Source organism: Ceratotherium simum, chromosome X (assembly GCF_057802395.1).
Source record: "Ceratotherium simum simum isolate JZ-2026a chromosome X, ASM5780239v1, whole genome shotgun sequence".
Lineage (NCBI taxonomy): Eukaryota > Metazoa > Chordata > Mammalia > Perissodactyla > Rhinocerotidae > Ceratotherium > Ceratotherium simum.
Genome location: NC_141940.1, coordinates 26,688,146 through 26,714,625, shown reverse-complemented (window position 1 = coordinate 26,714,625; position 26,480 = coordinate 26,688,146). Strand labels below are relative to the sequence as shown.

The 26,480-nt window shown below is 36.3% G+C and overlaps 1 protein-coding gene across 9 annotated transcripts in view; it reads right to left on the bottom strand.

The window, feature by feature from the left end:
• Positions 1 to 26,480, bottom strand: part of THOC2 (THO complex subunit 2) — a 110,645-nt gene that overhangs the window by 29,307 nt on the left and 54,858 nt on the right. For all 9 annotated transcript variants that reach the window (XM_087427265.1, XM_087427266.1, XM_087427269.1 and 6 more), the window contains exons 13-21: positions 10,788 to 10,829; positions 10,219 to 10,349; positions 10,019 to 10,120; positions 6,076 to 6,160; positions 5,418 to 5,511; positions 4,916 to 4,996; positions 3,194 to 3,290; positions 912 to 1,029; positions 150 to 329 (exon numbers count right to left, since the gene is read on the bottom strand). In XM_087427265.1, coding sequence (XP_087283391.1) covers positions 150 to 329; positions 912 to 1,029; positions 3,194 to 3,290; positions 4,916 to 4,996; positions 5,418 to 5,511; positions 6,076 to 6,160; positions 10,019 to 10,120; positions 10,219 to 10,349; positions 10,788 to 10,829 — 930 coding nt within the window. The remainder of the gene's footprint in view (positions 1 to 149; positions 330 to 911; positions 1,030 to 3,193; positions 3,291 to 4,915; positions 4,997 to 5,417; positions 5,512 to 6,075; positions 6,161 to 10,018; positions 10,121 to 10,218; positions 10,350 to 10,787; positions 10,830 to 26,480) is intronic.

Below are 26,480 nucleotides of genomic sequence, written 5' to 3'. Positions count from 1 at the left end.
CCCCTTTTCCAGAATGTCTATTTTACATTAGAGCTGTTTCACATTCATATGATGTACAAAATGACATTTTTCAAATTATATCGCATTCTGTATTTTCCATTATCAGGATAAAAAAAATCCACATAAACATAAAAGCCACTTTAACTTACCTGATCATAGAGCTTTCCCACAAGTTTCAAATGTTTCTCTCCACCTTCCTGAAAGATTACCCCATTCCTCTGCTGAGCCATAAGCAAACAGAGAGGAAGAGCAAGATCATGGTCCAATAGTGCATCCTTTAATCTCTGGGAGGACTTTTTAGTGTTTCTGATCTGGCCAAAATAACCACCCTGTACAAGAGAGGATACAAACTTACCAGTGTATAGTACATAACACATGCCATCTGATTTGAAAAAGACACAGAAAGACTTCAGCTACAACCTTGAAAATAGAAAACTAATACACTCCCTTTCTTCACAAATTTATTTCAGTGACACTATTACTGATTACAGTCATGGGCTTAAAGATGACTGTCAATTGTCTTTAAACGTCTGCATATTTTCCATTTTCTACCTTGCAGTCCCTTATAAAGGATTTTTCTTTATTCAACGTGGAGCAGATTCAACAACAGAGTACCTATGTTCAGATTTATGCCAGTTAGGATATCAAAGACCACAGAAGATTTGATATTTATTTCCTTTACAGAGGTATTACTTACTATCTTTTATACTTTGTTTCAACTTTTTAAAAAGGTTAAAATAACTAGTATATCTCAATTTTTAAAAGGGAGGTGGGGGTGGTTGTGAGTGGAGGGTATGTATGGCTTTGACGTTTGGCTTTATCTACTCATTATGTATTGTCTGGATTCTTTACTATGAGCATGTATACATTTTGAATTTAAAAAGTCAATAAACAAAAATAGCAACTCTCACCTCAGCTTTTAGCTGCTCTCCACCAGTCATAGCCTCTAGTTGCTCCATTGTCATTTCCTCTGTAATTTCTATCCCTGCCATTTTTTGTACCACTTCTTTCAATATAAGCAGGTCAAAACTATTTAGGGAAAAAAAACAGTCTATAGTTGAAACTTCAAACATAAAAGTGACAATATATTATAATTAATATACTGATAATCTCTAAATTATTTGTATATAAATATTGGGGGGGAAGGGGCTGAAGTGGTTTTTAAGGAAAAACTGCATTCCTAGAACCATACTGAAAAATATTTGGGGCATGTAATATGTTTAACTTTTCATCGGAAATAATTTCAAACTTACAGATAGGATGCAAAGTTAAAAATAGTACAAAACACACCCATACACCCTTTACCCCAACCCAACTTCACCTATTATTAACATTCTTACTCCTGTTCACTTTATCATTTGTGGTTTCTCTCCCTCCCTCTCTCTCTTCACACACACACACACACATACACACACACACACACACACACAATTTCTTTGAACCATTCGAGAGTAACTTATTTAGTAAATAACATCAGTTTAGGGGTACATCTTACCCCTAAAATTCCTAAGAATGTATTTCCTAAGAATATAGCTATTCTCTTACATAACCACAGCACAGTTATCAACTTTAGTAAATCTAACACTGATACAATACTTTTATCTAATCTACAGTTCATATTTCATTTTTATCAGTTGAATCTACAGTTCATATTTCATTTTTATCAGTTGACCCAATAACGTCCTTCACAGCATTTTTTATCCTCCAGTACAGGACTGCCAATACACATTTTTTGATGATGTAGGGCCATTTCTCTAAACAACCACACACACTTGGAAGGAATAGAAGGAGGGAAGCGGGGAGAGGAGAAAGGGGGAAAAAAAAAAAGGAAGGAAATGGGAGTTCCAAGTTGTGGTATTTGAGCCGAAGATGACGGCTTAGTGGTCAGCCTTAAGTACATTTATTACTGTGCCAACAGTTATGCATTTTAATTCTCAAATTTTTATTGTGCCAATGGAAATAACATCATATGAATTCCAAGATCATTTTTAATTAGTTAAGTAATGAAGATAATGTGAAAACATTCTTTCCTACAAAACAAATACAGGTGTTTTTCCAAAGGTAAAGCTAGACATACCCAAGACACAAATTAACAAAGGAACAGTTTTCTAAGATTCTTAAGTGCTACTCTCTCAACTTGCCTCGCCTTCCCTAAACATAGTTTTTGAAAACATGAGGGCCCTCATGCAAATTAGTATGCAACAAGTACCAATGAAATTTATTTTATTTCTGTAAATTTTAGTTTATTTAGTTTAAAATTTAGTTTATTTTTTCTATAAACTATCTTTTAATTAGATGGTCACAAAACTATATTTGCAGTACAGAAAACTGAGTTATAGATTTAAAAATAACATTATGTTCTCCTGGCCTATAGACACAGAAGAGTAAAATGTATATAGGAATGACCGATAGATGAGCATAGTGTAAGTGATATGCTGATAAAATCCCGAATCTAAATATTATTTTTTTACATTTTTCCCGAAACCAAAATAATAAGTAATCAAGAATTACTTAGATAATACCTGTTTGGAATACCAGATAGCTTTACAGGTTTTTATTTGTTTTCTACCAGAAAACTTTTGAAAACAATTTCCGGTTATTTGATTCTAGTCAGTCGGCTGCTGATGAGGTTTAATATACATATTAATTCAAACTCTAAGCACTGATATTGGTCCAGAATAAAATAATAAGACTCAGTATTTATAAATAAAAGAGGACACTGTCCAAAACGCATGTAAGCTTTATGTGTCTCTAAAGTTCAAATTCAAAATATAATTGTGCTTTAAAGATATTATATACACCCTCAAACATGTTCCTACCAAATGCTCAATGTAAAGGCCAATTATTGTCCAGTGGCATAATCAACAGTGCAGTATGTTTTGTCATAAGAGGACTTACAATATACCATATTAACCATTTATTCAAAAGCCTAACAGGTAGTCAAAATGAGTTAGTCTTTTTAATGAGTTACATATATACCCAAATATTACATTTCTTCCTGCAAAAAAGTGTTTATGTATTAAATTATAAGTTCTTTTAATTAAAGGATTCCATATAAATAAGTAAGCATCTATTCTACTTAAGACTACAACCAATAAATAGTTTTTCAGGATAATAGCAATCTCAACATCCCAATACCACCAGAAGTACTCTAATTATTGAATTTCATTTACATATAATTTGCTATGAATACCTTTTGCCTGCCTTTAGCTGATTAGCCACATATTGAAGAAGACCAGCAAGATCAATTGGATATTTACGAAAAACTGCACCACAGAAACTAGCCAGACCTATATGAAATAAAAAAAGAATAGGGCTTTTTAAAAACAGTTCATAAAACAAAGAGCACAATATTTAGTGTCATTTCTTCAGCTTACTCAATTTCTAAAACAAAATGAGACAGAAATAATTGTATTGCTGATGCCATTGAATGGAGTTTTATAATTTATAATAGCTAATATTTACTGAGCATAGCTATGCCAAGCATTGTACTAAGCACTTTATGTTAATTATCTCATTTAATCTTTGTAATAATCATTTCAGGTTGGTATAAACCTTTCGATGAGGAAAATTTGGAACAGATATATTCGATGAGGAAAATTTGGAACAGATATATCATGTAACTTGCTCACGGTCACACAGTTGGTATGTGGTAGAGCAGTGACTCAAATCTATACAGCCTGATTCCAGAGCCTGTGACATTAATTAGGCCACAACAAAATCTTACAGATCACTCAGTAAACTTGAATGATCAACAAAACACCTGCCCCTCAAATGTCTGAGTCATGAAAAAAATTTCTTTTTATCTAGGAACATGCGACTAGTTTGGAGAGGCAAGGAAACAGGTAAAGCATTGCCAGACCAATAAGCAGACAAAAGAGCAATTTTAACTAATAGTCTTTATCATATCATGAGTAGGGAGAAAACCCCAGTAAAGACAAGAGGAGGAGATCCTAGTAAAGTCAAGTGATCTGTAGCCTTTTCAACAATTATTTGCTGAGCACCTAAAGGATAAGGGACAAAGCACAGGTCCTGCCCTCAAGGAGCTTACAGTCTAGTGAAGGATATAGAAAAGTAAACTGAAATAACTCTACGATGAATAAAAGTTTCCATAGGAGTACAGAAGAGGGGCATCTAATTCTGACTTTTGGGTGGGAGTGTTAACAGGACAAGCTTTCTGACGAAAAGTGACCTCTAGGCTGAAATCTAATGAATAAGTAGAACAGGTGGTGGAGAAGATGAGTGGGCACAGAAGGGTATTCCAAATAGAGAAAATAACATGTGCAAAAGGGCCATGAAAAGTGCAAGAAGTTCGATATTAATCGAACCTAGAATATCGGGGAGAGGTGAAAGATGAGGCTAGTACAGTGACTAAGGACCTGATTCCAAATGAACTTAACTTGTATGACTTATTACAGATTTCAGACTTTAAAGGGCAATGGGGAGCTACTTCAAGATTCAGCTATCAGACACGATAGGTTGAAAAAAAAGAACTGGCTGCTAGAAATCAAAGGCACAAGAAATAAAAAAAATAAAAAAAACCAAGGCTAGGGTTTTTTGTTAAACAACCAAGTTTTTGTTCTTTTAAGATGACTGCAACCTCAGGATAAAAAGAGAAAATAGTTCCCTTAATATTACTCCTCTAAGATAATAAAATAGAAAGGACTTTTCATCTCCCCATAATAGTTTGCCCAAATTCTATCATAGCCAATACTGGCCTCTTGAGTTGGAAAATCAATAAGTACTATATGAACCTCCTCACACAGCCAAGGATTTGGACACCGTAGAACAAGCTGAATGGCTAGACACTCTCAAGAGCTCTTGACAAATAGGCTCTTAGCATAGGTAACAGGATACATAGCATGGAAGTTACAAAAGATGGAAATTTCATCCTTAGAAAAATAAAAATACTTACTCTGAAGCCAGCTTGAGATGGTTGTGTCATCATGTTTCATTCTCTCCTTTTCTGGATTAGCTAAAGCTTCAATTATACAATCTTTCATACATTAAGAAAAAATTTTCAGTCACTACATCTCTAACAAAGACCGTTAAAACAACAAAAAAAATTTCATATCTTGGGAAAAAATAAAATTGTTAGCTTCAAGTTATTACAAATTATTGAAAAATACACTCACTGTAGTACCAACTTTTCTTCTTTAGCCTCTTTTCCATATGTCAGCAAGCAAGATAGATTCTACCTATATCAAGATGTTTATTAAACTTAACACTGTCTGTCCTTATATATATATATATATATAAGCACAGACGTGCACACAAACTCCTGATTGGTCAACCTTCAGATCAGCCAACTCAATAACCTCAGATGGTTACTGAAGGAATGTAGAATAAAAGTAAAACGTTCATAATTAAGATCTATGAAACGTGAAATCTACATATTACTTCACTTGAAAGGATACAGGCCAAGACATCATAATTCAATGAAGTGAGGTATTTCAATGAATCCACTACAGGTGTTATTAAGTTATCATACTTCTGTATTTGTGACAATATCTGGAAGATAGCAACAAAGGAGAGATGGCATTAACTAATCAAAAGAGAACTTCTGTGCTAACTTAATAATGGCTATACTTTTTATTTTTCCTTAGAAAATATTTTCTTAGGCTACATTTTCCAATTAGGTAATAATTCCAGGGCATCTAAACTTGAATTTTGGAAATACAGAGGCTAGTCTCATGTCAAATGTATTTTAGAAATCTCTTTCTAAATACGCAAGTGTTACATCTAAATCACAATGAAATGCTATTCAAGTTTTTCTAAAATCAACAAATAATGCATCTCTTTATTAATGTTTCTATAAATCAAAATGTGGTGAGACAATGTTAGACTGTTTATAACAGTAGCATTGTTATATATTACTAGAAAAGTAGATCCATGTGTTAAATATATTGTATACTATGTCTTTAGAATAACCATACAATATTTAATTTACTAAAGATTTTTTTTCCCCAAAACTACCAAACATTTTTAAAACTACATCATTCCATTTCTACCCATGCTGATTTAAAGACAACAAAAAGAAAAATCCCTTAAAATAATATTAACCTCAAAACATACATAATCAAACAAAATGGTTGGATTGCTGTGGCTCAACTTCCCAATCTGTCTTCCAGAAGGCTTCACATTTTCCTTGGTTAGACGCCTACAAGGGGAGAAAAAAGTGGCAAGGATCACCTTAAGTAATGTTCCTCATAATGTTGATAGCTTTGTTACATCATGGGGGGCAGGGGGACAATTCTTTCCCAAATATCCAAAATGAATCCACGTAAACCACCACATTCATCATATACTTTACTGTAGTACTGGGGCTATTTTGATTAGGCATTCTCCCAGAGAGTATTAACATTTTGTATTAATGCTTAACATTTATAATATACATATTTCCATTTTATAGTAATAGTCTAATAAGCATTAAAACTCTTAATGTACTCTACAAGTACGTATTATAGAGAATCATAACTATTTTAGATTTAGAAAGGCTCCTTTATCAGTTTAGGGATTAAGATATCAAATTTGGTGTAATGCAATGAAATGCCTCATGCCATCTGTATCACTGACCCTGTTGAGTAATAGCTAATGCTGCACTCCTTGATACAGGAAGTTCTCTGGTTTTCACATTCAAAGTAAACAATTTTTGAAAAATCAATTCTACTCCTTTCCTTCCTCCTAATTCTTCCTCTGCTTAGTATTCTTTTACTAACATTCTGGAAATTTATACCTATGAAATGTTTACAGTTCAAAACAATTATTACACAGTATCTTAAACTCTTCTGATGAGACTATTACAAGATAAATCTAGAAACTTGAAATGTTTACAAGTGACAGGAAGCTTTCTGGAATGAAAACATAATGAAGCAAATAATGAATTCAGTTGATAGTTAAAGTAATGTGACCATTCCAGAAGTAACAAACTTGATATAATTATCTTAAGAAGCTTCTTATGGCAAAACTGACCCATAAATCAAAATTATTTCATCATCAACTGCTTCCCTTTCCCATTCTCCTTGGCCCAGTTTCTTGTTTTTCCACAGAAAAGAGAGACCCATCAGCTTTAAACTTGGGCTATACTGTTTCACCTTCAAACTTACCCCCACCTGTCCTTACTTCTAACCCTACTATTTCAGGTGGCTCTCCTACTTGGCAAAGCTAACCTTTCTTCTCTATACTTTTTATCCCATTCCATTCTGCCTCCACTACCCTGGATGGAAAAACAAACAAAAATAAAAGGAATACTTTCTTGATTATGTTTTCCCCTCAAGCTACCATGGTGTCTGGCACACAGAACACAATCAATGAGCATTTGTGGAATGAATTATTGGATGTCCTACAGCAAATACCTGTTTTAAACAGTAATCAAAACCTATGAAATTCTGCAATTAATATATTAATACATTCCATTCTCAAAGTAAAAAGTTCAATCAATACCAAATTCATATTGTTTAAGCCTGGTGACATAGTTACAGCTTAGAAATATAACAAAAATCCAAGCACATTAAATATTATGCACATATTCTTCTGTGATAAATATTTTTATTAATTTATTCATTCATTCATATTAATGTCTTCTATGACAGGCAAAGTGCTAAGATTAGGAATACAAGGCCTGCTCTCAAGCTCAGTCCAGCTGGAGACAGATTTAAAACCATTTTTAAACTTTTTATATTCTTAAACAAATAGAACAAATTACAGAACAGTTCTTATTATATGCTATCATTAGAATAAAAAGGGGAGGATAATATATTTGTATTTATGTATACATAAAAATATCTAGAAGGATAAATAAGAAACTAAACAGTGGCTTGTTTTTCCTTGGGAGGACTGAGAGACTTTTTACTGTCTACCTTTTTATACTTACTGAAATTAAAACCAAGTGAATGTATAAACTACTCAAAAAATTAAATAATTAAAAAAAGAAAAATAGGGGCCGGCCCCGTGGCGTAGTGGTTAAGCGCACGCACTCTGCTGCTGGCGGCCTGGGTTCAGATCTCGAGTGCGCACTGATGCACCACCTGTCAGGCCGTACTGTGGCAGCGTCCCATATAAAGTGGAGGAAGATGGGCACAGATGTTAGCCCAGGGCCAGTCTTCCTCAGCAAAACAGAGGAGGATTCGCACGGATGTTAGCTCAGGGCTGATCTTCCTCACAAAAAAAAGAAAAAGAATCACAGCAACGTATCTAAGTGCTATGATAGCATTATACGCATATGGGACAGTGGTGGCACAAATAAAGAACGATCAATGTGCTTGGTGGTATGTGTTACGGAACGCTTCACAGAGGTGACACTGGAGCCCACCCTCCGAGGATGAGGTCACCAAATGGAGAGAGGAAAATGAGGTAAGGGAACACCTGTATGAACAGAAGAAACAAAAAATATATGCAAAGGAAAAGGAGACCATAGTATATTCAGGGAAACATAAGTGGGCTCAGTACAGCTGGAGGCAGAATTGGCAGGAAATGAGGTTGGAAAGAGGGAGGGACAGATCATGGAAGGTCTCTTACAACACCATGCCATAAAATTTGACATATAACCTGCAGGCAATGGTTAGTCACCAAAGGATTTTGCAGAAAGAGAATAAAACAAGGCACTATAATACACCAGATAAAAGAACTAAGTTAATGGTGGTAGAGAGTGGAAGAGACAGACTCAAGAGATTTAATAATATTTAACGTATTATTAAATATATTATTAAATAATTCATATAAAGCACTTAGTTCAGTGCCTGGCACACATAGTAATGGCTCCATAAATATTAGCTGTTGTTAAGCCAGAAACTCTACTTGGGGAATTCTTTTTTTTTTTTTTTTTTTTTTAAAGATTTTATTTATTCATTTTTTTCCCCCCAAAGCCCCAGTAGATAGTTGTATGTCATAGGTTCACATCCTTCTAGTTGCTGTACGTGGGACTCGGCCTCAGGTTGGACGGAGAAGTGGTGCCTTGGGGCGTGCCCAGGATCTGAACCCGGGCCGCCAGCATCAGAGCGCACGCACTTAACCGCTAAGCCACAGAGCCGGCCTACTTGGGGAATTCTTAAGACTGGAACTCTTTCAAAAGGACCAGTTCTAATATCATCTCCTTCCATGCCTTCCCCAACTTCCACGGGGTGAAATAATTCACTTTCTTCTCTACCCTCCCACAGAACTTTATTCATACTGTATAACAACACCTATTAAACCAGATCGTAATTGTGCACACACCTGTTTCCCTGGTAGACTGTGACCAGTGACAATATCATTGGGCAAAGACAGTATCACTGCATACTGTTATATCTAGTTAAACCAGAGAATGCACTACTTTTAGTTAGAATAACCAAACCACTGCACAAATGTAAAAGAAATAACAATAAATAGCCTTGCTGAATACAGCACTGTATTTAGTATCTAAACCAACACTAATCTGATGTATATAATTTTCATAATTTAACTTCAAACATTTTACCAGGAAGTAGAATAACATCACTTTTATGTTTTTAATGACATGAAAATAAAGCACACAAATGAAAAAACAGAAATTTTTCGAAAATTGACTCCCTATGGAGATAGTTCTGCATAATTCCATTAGATCTTCCGAAAAGAAAAAAATCTTTATTATAATAACTTTCAGGAGAGGAAATTCCAATTCCAGGGTAGTCAAAATTCTTTTGACAAAATTCTTTTGACTACTTTGTACAAGCCATTAAATGTATTATGTAAACTGAGCAGAGGCCACAGTAGGCTGTCCTTTAAAAAACCTCAATCTATAATATGATGCATTAAAGAGAATTTTTATTAGATTTCATAGCTATGCAAACATGACAACAACAAAAACTAACTTGGTAGTCAGAATGAGCTAAAAACTACAAAAATTAAGTCATTCTATCTGCAGTATATAATCAGCTATACCATTTGCAAATACTCCTGGGCTTCCTCAAAATTGAGGCTCAGACATAAGCTGGCTCAAAGAAAGTAAATTAGATTCAGACATACTTTAGATTAATATTAAGAAAAATAAATGAAAACTTACTTCATGATATATTTGGCTCTGTCTATTGTTTGAGCTTTAACTTTTACTAAAAGTGGGTGACTGTTATAAGTTTCATTCTTCCACTGGCCATACAGACGATATCTTAAAAAATGATGAGATGAAGAATTAGGAAAAGTTAAACACTTAGATGTTAATGCACTAGAATAGTAGTTAAAAATGCAAAAATATTATATATTTACCTATGCTGATATGGAAATGTTTTAAACATTCCCCACAGTTCCTCAGACATACAAGCATTGCAGTCCATCAAAGAAAGAGATGGAAGTAGTACCTGGTCAGTAATGCTAAGCAAACAGCTAAGGATAACTTCCTAAGAAGAAGGGAGGAAAAATTATTTCAGTAAGAGGTCCATATGAATCCCCCCAAAATAAATTTGTCAACCTTGGAAAAATTGCCATTCCTTGATCTCAACACACCATATCTAATTCCCCACACTATCTCTGTCTTCTTCACAATGGTTATTTGTGCTTCTCCATCTAAGAAAGCAAATAAGGTGAGGGAAGGAAAGGGGTAGCAAGAGAATGAGGGATTTTTATTATCTCTCCTCCTTTCTCAACATGGTAATCCCCAAAGGCAGGAGGCTGTCACTCTTAAAAGATAACTTTGTATGATATGCCAAAAGCTATATTCAGCATGTAGAGTATAAAATAATTATTCACACAGGTGATTAAAGCTTGTTCACAGTAAAATCTGCAGTGTGCTGTACCTAGACAAACATTAGACACATTGGATTTTTCTAGTCTCTTACCGTTTTCTCTTTATCTTCTTGTTTGCTTCCATCAGACTGAAACTAAAATTAAAAAAAACTATAAATAAAACGCAAAAAGGTTAAGATTATGCTGTCACAATTTAGTTTCTAATTTGAAAAAAAAATAACTTGCACATGGTGGTGAATTATTTCCTTACTTTTTACACACATGTAGATTTTAAATATAGCCAGTATTACCAATTAACACTTTTAAATTTCATCTATACTTCTATCCTCCAAATCATTCATGACATTCATGAATTTTAAATGTCAATTTTATAAGCCAATTCTTTTCTCAACCTAATTATCACAAACCAAAGCATCTTAAACCTGATCTAAGTATTTATTATAAAACTGTAGCCAGCACAATTTAGTTATAATGCGTTTTTCCATCCAGATGTTCTAGTGTTCCCCCTACAGAATTAGTAAAATCTAACACTAAAGCAACAATGAAAAATGTTAAACCCCAAGAAATTTAAAGTTATATTTTAATTTACCACTACTTAAGCCCTCACTGAGAAATAAGCCCAAAATATTAATACCATTGCTGACAAAGACAAAACCACTTCCTAACTTGGACAGAGTGAATGAAAAGACCTGGGTCGTTATTATATCAATGACTTGCAGGCGGGCCGCTGAAGCACCATGTTTGACAATGCTGTCTATGAATTCAAAATGAAATAGTGAGTAATACTTGTGTGTATATAGGCAGGTAGAGGGTTGGGTGACTGTGCAAAGGCCAAAAAAGGACAACTGGAAGCACTGATACTCAAGGACAATCTAGATTTCTGGGAAGGATTTAGCTCAATACCAAGTGAGGGAAAGGGAAAAGCTAATATGCAGTTAACAGGCTTCTTATTTTCTTGGCAGATAAGGGTATTTTGTGCATGTATGTTTTTCATGCTTGAGTAATTTAATGGGTGTTAGTTACTACAGGGAAGTCTAACTTTTGTGCAACATTTTCCTATCAGACTAATTCAGGAACTGCCATGTTACCTTGATGGGAAAACACACAGAATCACGTTTTTTCTAATTAGCAGGTTAAAAACATATGGTTCCCTTTCACAGAAACAATTATTAAGTCAACATACATCCTAGTCAGCAAATAAGGAGTCAGGTTATGCAGGAGTGGTATGGCAGAAAACAAACTAGATAGTTGCTTTTGTTTTGTTTGGTTGGTGGGGAGGTAATGCTGGTGGCATATTGGGTGTACACTGAGAGGCAGAAATAAGGGTATGTCATAATGAGAAGAACTAGGTTTATAGTATATTATGTTGGGTATGAAGGCAATTAAGCTATTCCTTTCCTGGAATACTATGATTCAAACAAACCTAATAAAGCTACACATAGTTTTCTCCATGAAATAAAACATTTTCTTAGTTACTTAGCTTTCCTAATTCCCGTACTAGCTATTTGCACGAGTTTCTAATGTCTGTATGTCAATTCTCTAGATTTCATGAGCAGGAAATTTTGAAAAAAAGAAACACGGAAAGCACAATGAAAGCATCTAGAAGAGCAGTAAGAAACCTGTCTATCAAAGGCTAATTATAACAAACATCAACAAAAAATAAATCAAGAGGTACATGCAGGTAAAACTAATTTTCTTTTGTTTGGTAAGAAGATAAAGACATATTCCACTCACTTGATGCTTTATTTTTCTTTTAGTTTAATTTAATTTGTTTCAATTCAGAGTAAATATAAAATTCTCCATTCCCACAATGCAATACTAAAAGTTTTAATGAATGGCCAGGCTAGGAGGAAATGGGAGAAAGAGAGGAAGGGGAGAAGCAAAAGACATCTATCTATTCATTCATTTACTATGTGCCAGGCACTGGGAATTCAAAGATGAACAGGACAGAGTTCCTATCTGATCAAGATAGTTCCCTATCTTTGAGGATCTCTTGAAGATCAAAACTACGCTTGCCAATGTACTGTTAACAACTGAATTTTTTTTTTTTTTTTTTGGCTGAGGAAGATCTGCCCTGAGCTAACATCCGTCGCCAATCCTCCTTTTTTTGCTTGAGGAAGATTCACCCTGAGCTAACATCTGTGCCAACCTTCCTCTATTTTGTATGTGGGTCACCACCACAGCACAGCCACCCACCAGTGGTGTAGGTCCACGTCCAGAAACCAAACCCGGGCCACTGAAGTGGAGTGCACTGAACTTAACCACTAAGCCACTGGGGTTGGCCCACAACTGAATTTTTAAGTTTGAATAAAACTGAGCACTCATAATAATGCCTAGATAGACTATCAATTATAAATGGTTCCAAGCAGGTTCCAACCTTGCCCTATAAAGATGGAGCAGCTGACGGGGCTGCATAACAGTACTGGGCACAAAAAGAATGTAGATCAAGAGGGGGCCTTCAGAGAGTCCAGAAATAAAGGTTGGGAAAAGTTGCAGATATAACTAGATAAATTACTTTTTCTATTACTAATGTCCTTATTTTTAGTACCTCTAATCCATGAACATTTCAAATGCTACTTTAGGCTACATTTTATCTCAGAAAAGAAAGAAAACGAAAAATACCTAAGATTTGTGACTAGACTGGAACCTGAACGTACATCTTACTTAGATTATGGCATTATTTTCACCTTCTTTATTTTTCTCATTCTTATTAACTAGCATTGATTGAGTACTATGTACCATGTACTAGGCTAAGAACTTCAGATTTATGTCTTAAAACTACTCTACGAAGGAAATCTTTTTGCTAGAAAGGATCCAAATATGACCCATCAAAATAACTTAGAAATAGGAAAATATAACCTGTAGGTTAAAAGTTACAGGAATGTGAGTTTACCAAGCCTGGAAAAAACATAACTGAACCGCCTTTCAATGTTTTGGTTCAAAGCCTTGTTTTTATCTTTCAATCAGAAACTCTTAAGACTTTATAAAACACTTAGAAATAACCTGTAATGCTGATACTACATCATTTATGAAAACACAGGAAGAGATACTAAGTGAAAAAGTACTATCTTCTACCACATTTCACTTTTAGTCAATACAAATCTGTACCAAGATGCCAAAGAACTACTAATATGGTCACCTACACAACAGGATGACCATATGTGCTGGTTCTTGCTCTTTATTCCAGTGTAAATAATATCACAACCTTTCAATCTCAAGAGTCCTGGTTTAGACAATGAAGTACATGGTCTCCCTACCTACCATGTGAGTAGCATTCAAACTGTAGTAAATGACTCGTGGGAGTGATTTAAATATTAAAACACAGCAAACAAAACAAAGTGCTAAATAGCTATGCTCAGTTTCATAAAATTCATCGCCCAAAAGTAATTACTTTGGTTAAAACACTGGCTATGATATGAAAGTGTGCTTTGTTTTACACAATTATGGTTCCAACAAGCTGTGTGTAAAAATGGGTATTTTCAGTGCACTTAATGAATAGATTTATTTACATGAATTCTCTTTATAAAAGTTCACAATAGAAGTCTTTTGTAAAACAAAAAACTGCCCTGTAAATCTATCTTTAAGGCAAATTAAGGTTTTCATATGGAATTAAAGTAATATGCCCCTATGTTTTAGTTTAGATTTCCCCAGAAGCAGACCCTATTAAAGCGCAGGCATAGTTTATTTAGGAAGTAATTCTAGGAACTAGTAGGAAATTATTCCTGTGGGTAAGTGGAGCTTAATACCACTGGGAACTCTGAGGGTCTGGGTAGAAATATATCTCAGGGTTATTCCATCTGAGGGTAACATAGTTATACAGCAACTCCTGTCGTTTCACTGGTTGAAAGCTGGGGAGAGGGAGCGAGGTGAGTTAATTCCCCTGCAATGTCAGGCTACCAATTCCCGCACTACCTATGCAGGCTCCCAGGGCCAGAAAAGCCCTCAAAGAGATACAGGTGCCAGCAGCTGAAAATTGGGCTGGCACACACTGAAACTATAAGAACCTGGCATAAGAGCCAAAGAAATATGGGTAGGATCTGATAGCATTTGCTATGCCCTGCACAGGCAAATGTCCAAACCTCCAAGAGGTGAGCATTTTCACAAATATTTTTAAATGTTACCTCTTTTTTACACACTTTGAAATTTTTTTTTCTGAAACCAAACACTGAGGTTCAATTTCAGAAAACAGTCCTTGAGAGGAGGCACAGGGGTTGAATCAATTGTTTACAGTGTGCATTTGATCCACGCTACAAATTCTAGTTTCCTTTCTTGTATAAAATGTACTTTTAAAAATTATTCTGTTTGTACATAGAGTCTACTTTTGCCTATTAACAGACTTAATATCTAACTATCCTTGTATGTTTATATACCTCTTAAGTAAAAAGCATAGCTAATGGGAAGAATTAAGATCCTGATGGAGAAGTAAAGATGGTGGCGTAGGCAGACTCTGAACTCACTTCCTCCCACAGACACAGCCGACTTACAGCTACTCTTGGAAAAATTACTCCTGAGAGAGACCTGAAAACTGGATAAGAGGAACGCCTGCAACAAATGACAATCCTGACTGAGGTGGAAGAGGCAGAAATTCCCTTCTGGGGAGAAAAAATGCCACGTTCACAAGCCACAATGCTGCATGGCTGCCCAGGAGCAATACAAAGGTACACAGCCTTCCACAGAGGAGTGGGGGACCTAAGCCAGGGAGTGTTTCCGCTATAGGCATTTTTTGGACCCAGCACAACCGAGACGAGTGTCATAATATCTGGCTTCGCTGGCTACAAACAACAACGGGGAATACCCCCAGAAAAACTGGGACATTAAGAAATTTAAACAAGCTCTTAAAGGGCCCATGCACAAATTCACCCATTTCGGAAAGCAACCTAAAATCACCAGAAAGAAAAGTGCACAGTCCTTTGGTGAAAAGAGACTCACCTGATAGGCTCCAGCTGCATCTCAGCGAGAGGTGAGACCTCTCTAGGGACTGGGACACTGGCGGCGGCCACACTGTGACCTGCTGTGGGCATGCCAACACAGATGCTGGCAGATGCCACTGGAGTTCTCCCTGTGGCATGCTACCCCAGGATCTGCCCCACCCACTAGAGCACCTATTTAATCCAGCTCAGCCAAGGAAAGCAACTCGCCCTAGTGACTGGCCCCACCCAACAACAAGCCCTCAGGCAATTTGTGAGCTTGCTAAGCAAGCTGCCTGTATTCTCTGCAGCCTGGCGAGTGGGTCCACCTCTCTGGGACAGGGCACGCACGAGGAGCGGGTGGAGAGGATGGGGCATTGGTGGAGTGTGTGGGGTTCCTGCTTTGGAGCGACTGGGTCCACTTAAGGGGGCTGGGGTGCGTACACGGCGCAGGACTATGTTGACTATGTGTGTGGCCCCGTGGGCAGCAGGGCTTGTCAGCTGCAGATGACTTGTGCTTCTCAAACAGCCACACAGGGGATCGGCCCCATCTTCCAAAGCCTGAAACAACTGGGTGCTCCCATGCTTGGGGCCAGCCCCACCCAGCTGCAATCCTCAGAGAGCTGACAAGAGCCTTATAGGTCAGAGGCTTATAGCAACTGTAAGCCCCTGAGCCTAACAATCAGCCACATTGGGGGCCTACTCACTTAATAGAAAAACTGCAACAAGAATGTGTTATTAGATCTTGCAGCCAACTGTGCTGGGGCTCCCCACACCCGATAAAGAGACTGAAGGGCCCACAACAACGACATGCAGCTGAGCATTACAACCAGCCAGCCAGGGGGACACCTCAGACTCCCTGAGCACCTACGGCAAGAGCAACCCCACCACACCAGAAGGACACATGTAGCCCACACAGGGGTCACTCCTGGAACATTTGGAAGGGGTGATGAAAGGGAAGCACATTGCTGGGCCTCATAAGGCATCACTTATATAAGTTCACCTCTCCAAGATCAGGAAACGTAGCTGAGCTACCTAATACACAGGCACAAGCATAGGGAAAGAGGCAAAATGAGGAGGCAAAGGAATACATTCCAAGTAAGGGAACAGAACACAATCCCAGAAAAGGAACTAAATGAAATAGAAATGAGCAATCTACCCAACAGAGAGTTCAAACAGAGTCATAAGGATGCTCACTGATCTTGGGAGAAGAATGGATGAACTCAGTGAGAACGTCAACAAAGAAATGGAAGATATAAAAAAGAACCAATCAGAAATGAAAAATACAATACCGGAAATGAAAAATTCACTAGAGGGACTCAAAAGCAGAATAGAGGATACAGAAGAACCAATCAGTGAGCTGGAGGAAAGACTAGAGGAAATCACCCAACCTGAATAGATAAAAGAAAAAAGAATTAAAAACAGTGAGGACAGTCTAAGGGACCTCTGGGACAACATCAAGCACACTAACATCCGTGTTATAGGTGTCCCAGAAGGAGAAGAGAGAGACAAAGGGGCAGAGAATCTATTTGAAGAAATAATAGCTGAAAACTTCCATAACCTAAGGAAGGAAACAGACATCCAGGTACAGGAATCACAGAGAGCACCAAACAAGATAAACCCAGAGGCCCACACCAAGACACATCATAATTAAAATGTCCAGAATTATAGATAAAGCAAGAATCCTAAAAGCTGCAAGAGAAAGACAACAAGTTACATACAAAGGAAACCCCATAAGGTTATCAGCTGACTTTGCAACAAAAACCTTACAGGCTAGAAGGGAGTGGCACAATATATTTAAAGTACTGAAAGGAAAAAACCTACAACCAAGAATACTCTACCCAGCAAGGTTATCATTCAGAAAGGAAGGAAAGATAAAGAGTCTCCCAGACAAGCAAAAATTAAAGGAGTTTATCACCAAGAAACCAGTCCTACATGAAATGCTAAAGGGAGTTATTTAAGGGGGAAAGAGAAGACCACCATAGGAAAAATTATCTATCTCCATGATAAGAGGGTAACAGATACAAAAAATACCTGCAGACAAATGAAAATGAAAATACAACATGCCAGAATTTATGGGATACAGAAAAAGCAGTTCTCAGAGGGAAGTTTATAGCAATAAAGGCCTATCTCAACAAACAAGAAAAATCTCAAATAAACAATCTAACAGTGCACCTAAGGGAACTGGAAAAAGAAGAACAAACAAAGCCCAAAATCAGTAGAAGAAGGGAAATAATAAAAATCAGAGCAGAAATAAATGAAACAGAGACTAAAAAAACAACAGAAAAAATTAATGAAACCAAGAGCTGGTTCTTTGAAAAGATAAACAAAATTGACAAACCTTTAGCTAAACTCACCAAGAAAAAAAGAGAGAAGGCTCAAATAAGTAAAATCAGAAATGAAACAGGAGAAATTACAAGGGACATCTCAGAAATACAAAAGATAATAAGAGAATACTACGAAAAGCTATATGCTAACAAATTGGATAATCTAGAAGAAACAGACAAATTCTTAGGATCATACAACCTTCCAAAATTGAATCAAGAAGAAATAGAGAATTTGAATAGACCAAGCACCAGTAAGGAGATCGAAACAGTAATCAAAAACCTCCCCCAAAATAAAAGTCCAGGACCAGACGGTTTCCCTGGTGAATTCTACCAAACATTCAAAGAAGACTTAATACCTATCCTTCTCAAACTCTTCCAAAAAATTGAAGAGGAGGGGAAGCTTCCTAACTCATTATACGAAGCCAACATTACCCTGATACAAAAACCAGACAAGGACAACACAAAAAAGGAAAATTACAGGCCAGTATCACTGACGAACATGGATGCAAAAATCCTCAATACTAGCAAATCACATACAACAATACATTAAAAAGATCATACACCATCATCAAATGGGATTTATTCTGGGGATGCAGGGATGGTTCAACACTTGCAAATCAATCAACGTGATACACCACATTAATAGAATGAAGAATAAAAATCACATGATCATCTCAATAGATGCAGAGAAAGCATTGTACAAGATACAGCATCATTTATGATAAAAACTCTGAATAAAATGGGTATAGAAGGAAAGTACCTCAACACAATAAAGGTCATATATGACAAACCCACAGCTAATATCATCCTCAATGGTGAAAAACTGAAAACTATCCCTCTAAGAACAGGAACCAGACAAGAATGCCCACTTTCACCACTCCTATTTAACATAGTACTGGAAGTCCTAGCCAGAGCAATCGAGCAAGAAAAAGAAATAAAAGGGATCCAAATTGGAAAGGAAGAAGTGAAACTGTCACTATTTGTAGATGACATGATTATATATATATAGAAAACCCTAAAGAATCCACCAAAAAACTTTTAGAAATAATAAATGAATACGGGCAAGTTGCAGGATGCAAAATCAACATACAAAAATCAGTTGTGTTTCTACACACTAAAAGCGAAGCAGCAGAAAGAGAAATTAAGAATACAATCCCATTTACAATAACAACAAAAAGAATAAAATACCTAGGAATAAACTTAACCAAAGAGGTGAAAGATCTGTACACGGAAAACTATAAAACATTGCTGAAAGAAATTGAAGACGACACAAAGAAATGGCAAAATATTCCGTGCTCTTGGATTGAAAGAATTAACAGAGTTAAGATGTCCATGCTTCCTAAAGCAATCTATAGATTTAATGCAATTCCTATCAAAGTTCCAACAACATTTTTCACAGAAATAGAACAAAGAATCCTAAAATTTATATGGAACAACAAAAGACCCCGAATAGCCAAAGGAATCCTGAGGAAGAAGAACAAAGCTGGAGGTATCACATTCCCTGATTTCAAAATATACTACAAAGCTATAGTAACCAAAACAGCATGGTAGTAGAACAAAAACAGACACAGAGATCAATGGAATAGAATCAAGAGCCCAGAAATAAACCCACACATCTATGGACAGCTAATTTTCGACAAAGGAGCCAAGAACATACAAGGGAGAAAAGAAAGTCTCTTCAACAATGGTGTTGGGAAAACTGGACAGCCACATGGAAAAGAATGAAAGTAGACCATTATCTTACACCATACACAAAAATTAACTCAAAATGGATTAAAGACTTGAATGTAAGACCTGAAACCATGAAAATTCTAGAAGAAAACATAGGAAGTACGCTCTTTGACATCAGTCTTAGCAGCATATTTTCAAGCACCGTGTCTGACCGGGCAAGAGAAACAATAGAAAAAATAAACAAATGGGACTACACCAAACTAAAAATCTCCTGCACAGCAAAGGAAACCATCAACAAAATGAAAAGAGAACCTAACAATTGGGAGAAGATATTTGCAAACCATATATCTGATAAGGGATTAATCTCCAAAATACGTAAAGAACTCATACAGCTCAACAACGAAAAAACTAACAACCCAATTAAAAAATGGGCAAATGATTTGAACAGACATTTCTCCAAAGAAGATATACAGATTGCCAACAGGCACATGAAAAGATGTTCAACATCATTAACTATCAGGGAAATGCAAATCAAAACTACAATGAGATACCACCTCACGCCAGTCAGAATGGCTATAATCAACAACATGGAAACAACAAGTGTTGGAGAGTATGTGGAGAGAAGGGAACTCTCATACACTGCTGGTGGGAGTGCAAACTGGTGCAGCCACTATGGAAAACAGTATGGAGATTCCTCAGAAAATCAAGGATAGAACTACCATATGATCCAGCTATTCCACTGCTGGGTATTTATCCAAAGAACTTGAAAACACCAATGCGTAAAGATACATGCACCCCTGTGTTCATTGCAGCATTATTCACAATAGCCAAGACTTGGAAGCAACCTAAGCGCCCAACAAGGGACAAATGGATAAAGAAGATGTGGTATATATACACAATGGAATACTACTCAGCCATAAGAAACCATGAAATCCAGCCATTTGTGACAACATGGATGGATCTTGAAGGTACTATGCTAAGTGAAATAAGTCAGACGGACAAAGTCAAATACCGTATGATCCACTCATAAGTAGAAGATAAAAACAACAACAAACACAAAGAGACAGAGATTGGATTGGTGGTTACCAGAGGGGAAGGGGGGAGGGAGGAGGGTGAAAGGGATGACTAGGCATCCTAGTCAGTGGTGTGGTGGTACAGTGTGGTGATGGACTGTAATTAGTATTTGGGCAGTGAACATGATGTAATCTAGGCAGAAATAGAAGTATAATGATGTACATCTGAAATTTATACAATGTTATGAACCAATGTTACCACAATAAAAAACACATAAAAAAAAAAACTGTTGTGCATCCATACCACAGAATACTATTCAGCAGTAAAAAGGAACTAACTATTGAAATATGCAACAACCTGGATGAATCTCCAAAGCATTATACTGAGTGAAAAAAGCCAATCACAAAAGTTACATATTGTAGGATTCCATTTATATAACATTCTTTAAATAAAAAATTTTAGAAATGGTGAACCAAAAAGAAAAATTAATATCCTATTTGTAATTTATTACCTTAACTATGATTCTACACCTTGATTAGAGTTGTCACATGAAGATATTCAGTAATAGCTAAAGTGACCTTAGTTCAAACCAATTATTTTAGACGACAATACAAGTGCAAATATAAACATCCAAATAGTTCTTCCCTGCTCAGGTTCATTAAAGAGCAAGGGTGTTGTAGATTAAATTTGGTCTCCAACTCTAGAGTTTCTCATTTGCTTTGTATAAGACTTATAGCAAAACAACATAGGGGAGCTTAACAAATGGTGCCAGTGATAGCAGTGCCTGTCTATTTGGATAATAAGAATTATAATGCAAGCTTTTGATTGTCTTAAAAATATTCTTACAAAATTTGTTTCTACTTAAAAACGGAGACAGACACATCCATAACTACCCTTGACTTGTTCACTCACAAAACCCCAGAAATAAAAATCTCCTTAATTTGATAAAATTTCTTTTGATTTGTTACCAATTTATAACATAAATTTCAACAATGAGAGGGGGAAAAAACATCTGATTATCACTAGCATGTAAAGAAACCAAAGGCATTCCTATATAAAATCAAATCTGCTCTTAGGGGAAATGACGCTGCTACTTTAAAGTGGCATCTAATATTTAAAGACAGAAATAGATTAAAATATATTAATATTTTAAAACAAATCATCAAAAGCTATTTTAGTGATAACTTACAAAAGTAAAGTGATAACTTACTATGATCTGAATGACAGAGTGAAGTATAAACACAGAATTTCTCTCCCTCAAACCTTAATGCAATGAACAAAGTATGTCCGGTTGTTGTCTTTTTTTAATGCGCCAAATTCACCATCAACCAAGCAAGAAAAGAGGAAACTATGCCATTAACTTCAAGACTTCAACGGGATACACACACACACACACACACACACAATTCTGGTATGACAGACTGTGTGGTATGGCTCCTATCCTTAACCCAATCCCCAGTAGTAGTACTGAGCAAGAAAGGTACGTGAACAAAATCCTTTAGGCAATGTGGCCTGCAAGGTAAGTAAATAGCCTGAGGAAAAAACCCTTTGAGTAGAAACCCAGCAGAACTCTAGCAAAGAGAGAACCAGCTGCCAAGGCTTGCTGTCTTTCAAAGGAACTGTGCTTAGATGGGTGAAGGAATCAAAGCCCAAGGGAGCTGGATACCTGCTTGGCTGGGCACGCCTAGCATAGAACAGGTAATAGGATCTCAGAAGAGAAAGAAGAGCTCATTCCTCACTGAGCTCACTCCCTGCCCTATCTTAGACTCAGAAAAGATTGAAAAGAGAACCCAAAACTCAAACCGTAGCTTGAGGGGAGGAAGACTGGTCAAAAACGAGGGGGAAAGGTATGAGGATGCACTCACACTGTATGAGAAAGGTCTGAACAGAGCTGTCCATATTAAGATGAAAAGAAATGCTGTGGCTACTATGGAAACATAAATCGCCAAAAAAAAAAAGCATATAAAAGACAAACTTAGTCTGGAAGAAAGTAGAACACAAAGGACAAAGGCAGATTCTCCATAAGTATCTCCATATAGTCATAGAAAAAGTATTAAGAATGAACTCAATTTAAGTAGTAGATAATAACAACAATAAACAAACACATAGGGACAGAGATTGGATTGGTGGTTACCAGAGGGGAAGGGGGGAGGGAGGAGGGTGAAAGGGATAATTGGGTACATGTGTGTGGTGATGGGTTGTAATTAGTATTTTGGTGGTGAACATGATGTAATCTATGCAGAAATAGAAGTACAATGATGTACACCTGAAATTTTTACAATGTTATAAACCAATGTTACTGCAATAAACAAAAAATTTAAAAAAAAAAAAAGAATGAACTCAATAAAACAAGAAAAGCTTCAAGATGAGATACACAGAATGAAGTGAAAATGGAAATTGCAGAGATAAACAAAACAAGAAAACTCCACTAACAGATATAAAACAGCAAAGAATTTCAAGAATTGCAAAATTTACATAACCTATCATTTCTTCAATTTCAAACACACTACATTTGTATAGGCAGTAGAGCATGGTGATTTTGAGCTTGGCCTCTGAAGCCAGATTGCCTGGACTGAAATCACAGCTCTGTCCCATAGTAGCTGTGTGACCTGGGACAAGCTGCTTAACCTAGAGCACAAAGGGTTTGGTGAAGATTAAATGAGCTGATTCACATAAAGTACTTAGAATAGGGCCTGGCACAGAGTGAGAGCTCAGTATTATCTATCACTATTGTAAACAACTTAATCCATTAACATCAACTGGATGCAAAAAAGCATCCAAGAATTCATCTTTAAGTGTGTTGGTGCAATCAAAACATTTAATTATGTCACGTGAGCATGTTAAAGCTATGCTCTACAATTTAAAAAAATTTTAAAGAAAGCAAAATGTGGGCCAGCACCGTGGCTTAGTGGTTAAGTGCGTGCGCTCCGCTACTGGCGGTCCGGGTTCGGATCCCAGGCACGCACCGACACTGCTTCTCCAGCCATGCTGAGGCCGTGTCCCACATACAGCAACTAGAAGGATGTGCAACTATGACATACAACTATCTACTGGGGCTTTGGGGGGGGAAAAAAAAAAAAGAGGAGGATTGGCAATAGATGTTAGCTCAGAGCCAGTTTTCCTCAGCAAAAAGAGGAGGATTAGCATGGACATTAGCTCAGGGCTGATCTTCCTCACAAAAAAAAAAAAAAAGCAAAATGTGTCCATTCATATAGAAATATTCTATAGAGCCACTCTCCTCTTTTAAGCCTGAAATAAAGACCAAAGTTGGTTAATATACTAGAACAACAGTTCTCAAAGTTTGGTCATTGGATCAGCAGCATCACCTGGAAGCTTGTTAGAAATGCAAATTCTCAGGTCCCACCCCAGACCTACTGAACCAGAAACTCTGAGGATAGGGCCCAACAATCTGTGTTTTAAGAAGACCTCCAGGTAATTCTAACGCATGCTAAAGTTTGAGAATCACTGTACTAGACAGTCCTATACTACATACCTCAAATTTAAGAAATATATACACACACATACAATCAGAGATAAATGATTACAAATAACTATAGGCTGGAAGACTATTCTGTTAAGTGATATCTGGTATAAGTACATCAGCTACGTTTTTAAAATATGCATCATTTATATATACAAGCAACCCCAAGCTTATAAATGAGAAATTTATTAAAGAAGTTTAATTGTAAATACATTACTTGGAACTAAGGTCACATTCCTCCTTTAGAAGAAATCTATAAACCCTAGTTAAATTTCTAGCGAGGCAACAAAAGCCTTTTAAACCTATGAACACAGAACAAATGATTTTTTATGGTGAAATATTTTATAGGTAAAAAATGAACCAATTCTAACTCAGATCATTGAAAAGATTCACTTTTTCTACCACAATCTTAGCAATGAGAGAAGACAGATTTCTTCCCACACTGTGATCCAAATAAACATTTTTTTCTGCCTTTCTACCTCTGCAAAAATAGAGACTGGAGTTAGGGGCAGGCTCCAGGCACAACTGTGATAGAATGGAGGTACAGGAGGGCTGCAATGGAGATGGCGAAGGGGAAAGGTGACAGCTCTAGCACCTGTGTATCTTGGTAACAATATTGTATATGTATACATTTATGCATATGTCTATGTATAGGACTTCCACAAGTTGGATGTGTGGTCTCCTGCTTACAAGTTGATGATACTTGTAGCCAAAGAAAGAATTTCAGAACAAGAGATCTGAACATTAAGATTTTCAATTAAAAAGAACAGCATTAGTGGGTGAAAGTAAGATGAGAAAGAGGCTTGTTACATTGTCTCAAAGTATCTCCCCACAAGATACACATTAACAACAAAGGGAAAAAGAGTAACTGTACAGTGCAGAAACTTGGCAGCCATCCCCTTAACCAAGTGAGCAATGTTAACATCACCAGCAATGGGACAAATTGACCTCACATGTTTCCCAATATGATGCACTGGGAAAGACACAACCCTTCTGTTCTTTGAACAGGCGCTAGTTAACATGACTCATCCTTTTCAGACTATAAGGGTAAAGACAATAAAACACTGTTATATGAATATATGTTATATAATAAATGATATGTACAGTTTATGTACCACATAACGTTTCAATGACAGACTGCATATACGATGGTGGTCCCACAAGACCTTCCAGTGGGACAAGACGTGGAGGTGAAAGACAGTGATATTGATGATCCTGATGCTGTGTACGCCTAAGCTAATGTGTGTGCTTGTGTTTCAGTTTTTAACAAAAAAGTTTAAAAAGTAAAAAAAACAAATTTTAAAAATAGAAAAAAGCTTATAGACTAAGGATATAAAGAAAGAAACTATTTTTGCATAGCTGTACAATGTGTTTGTGTTTTAAGCTAAGTGCTATTACAAGAGTCAAAAAGTTAAAAAAATTAAGTTTATAAAATAAAAGTTACAGTTGGCTAAAATTAATTTATTATTGAAGAAAAAAAACTGTTGTTTCATAAATTTAGTGTAGCCTAAACATACAGTGTTTATAAAGTCTACAGTAGTGTATAGTAATGTCCTAGGCCTTCACATTCAGTCACCACTCACTCACTGACTCACCCAGAGCAACTTCCAGTCCTGCAAGCTCCATTCATGGTAAGTGCCCTATACAGGTGTACCATTTTTTATCATTTATACCATATTTTCACTGTACTTTTTCTATGTTTAGATATCTTTAGATACACAAATGCTTATTATTGTGTTACAATTGCCTACAGTATTCAGTATAGTAACATGCTGTAGAGGTTTATAGTCTAGGGCCATATAGCCTAGGTGTGTAGTAGGCTATACCATCTAGGTTTGTAAGTACACTATATGATGTTCACACAATGATGAAATCACCTAACAATGCATTTCTCAGTGTATCCCTGTTGTTAAGCAACACATGACTGTACAGTAATACACTACGTAGCAGATTTCTTTAGAGTACCTTTACACAATGTAAATTTGTGAGCATTAAAAAAAATAATCTACCAGTTAAGTGTTAAAGGCCAAGTCAAATATTTCAGGCGTCAAAGGATTAATATACAACAGCTTTTAAATTTCCTATGCAGCTACTGTTGTAGAAAATTAAAATTAGATATAATCACCAAACACTGGAGAAAACTGCATTTGTGCTCGTAACAATTTCTAGATTCTTTTGGTTGCCTCATTTTACAACTGAAATTATGTATTCTTTTCAGCTTCAAGACCTTGGGTTAGGCAAAGATCTCTTAGAACATAAAGACCAAACCATAAAAGAAAAGTACTACTAAACTAGAATTAATCAAAATTAAAAATGTTTGCTTTTCAAAAGATAGTTAAAATGAAAAGGCAAATCAGACTGAGAAATAATAATAAAAGACAACCC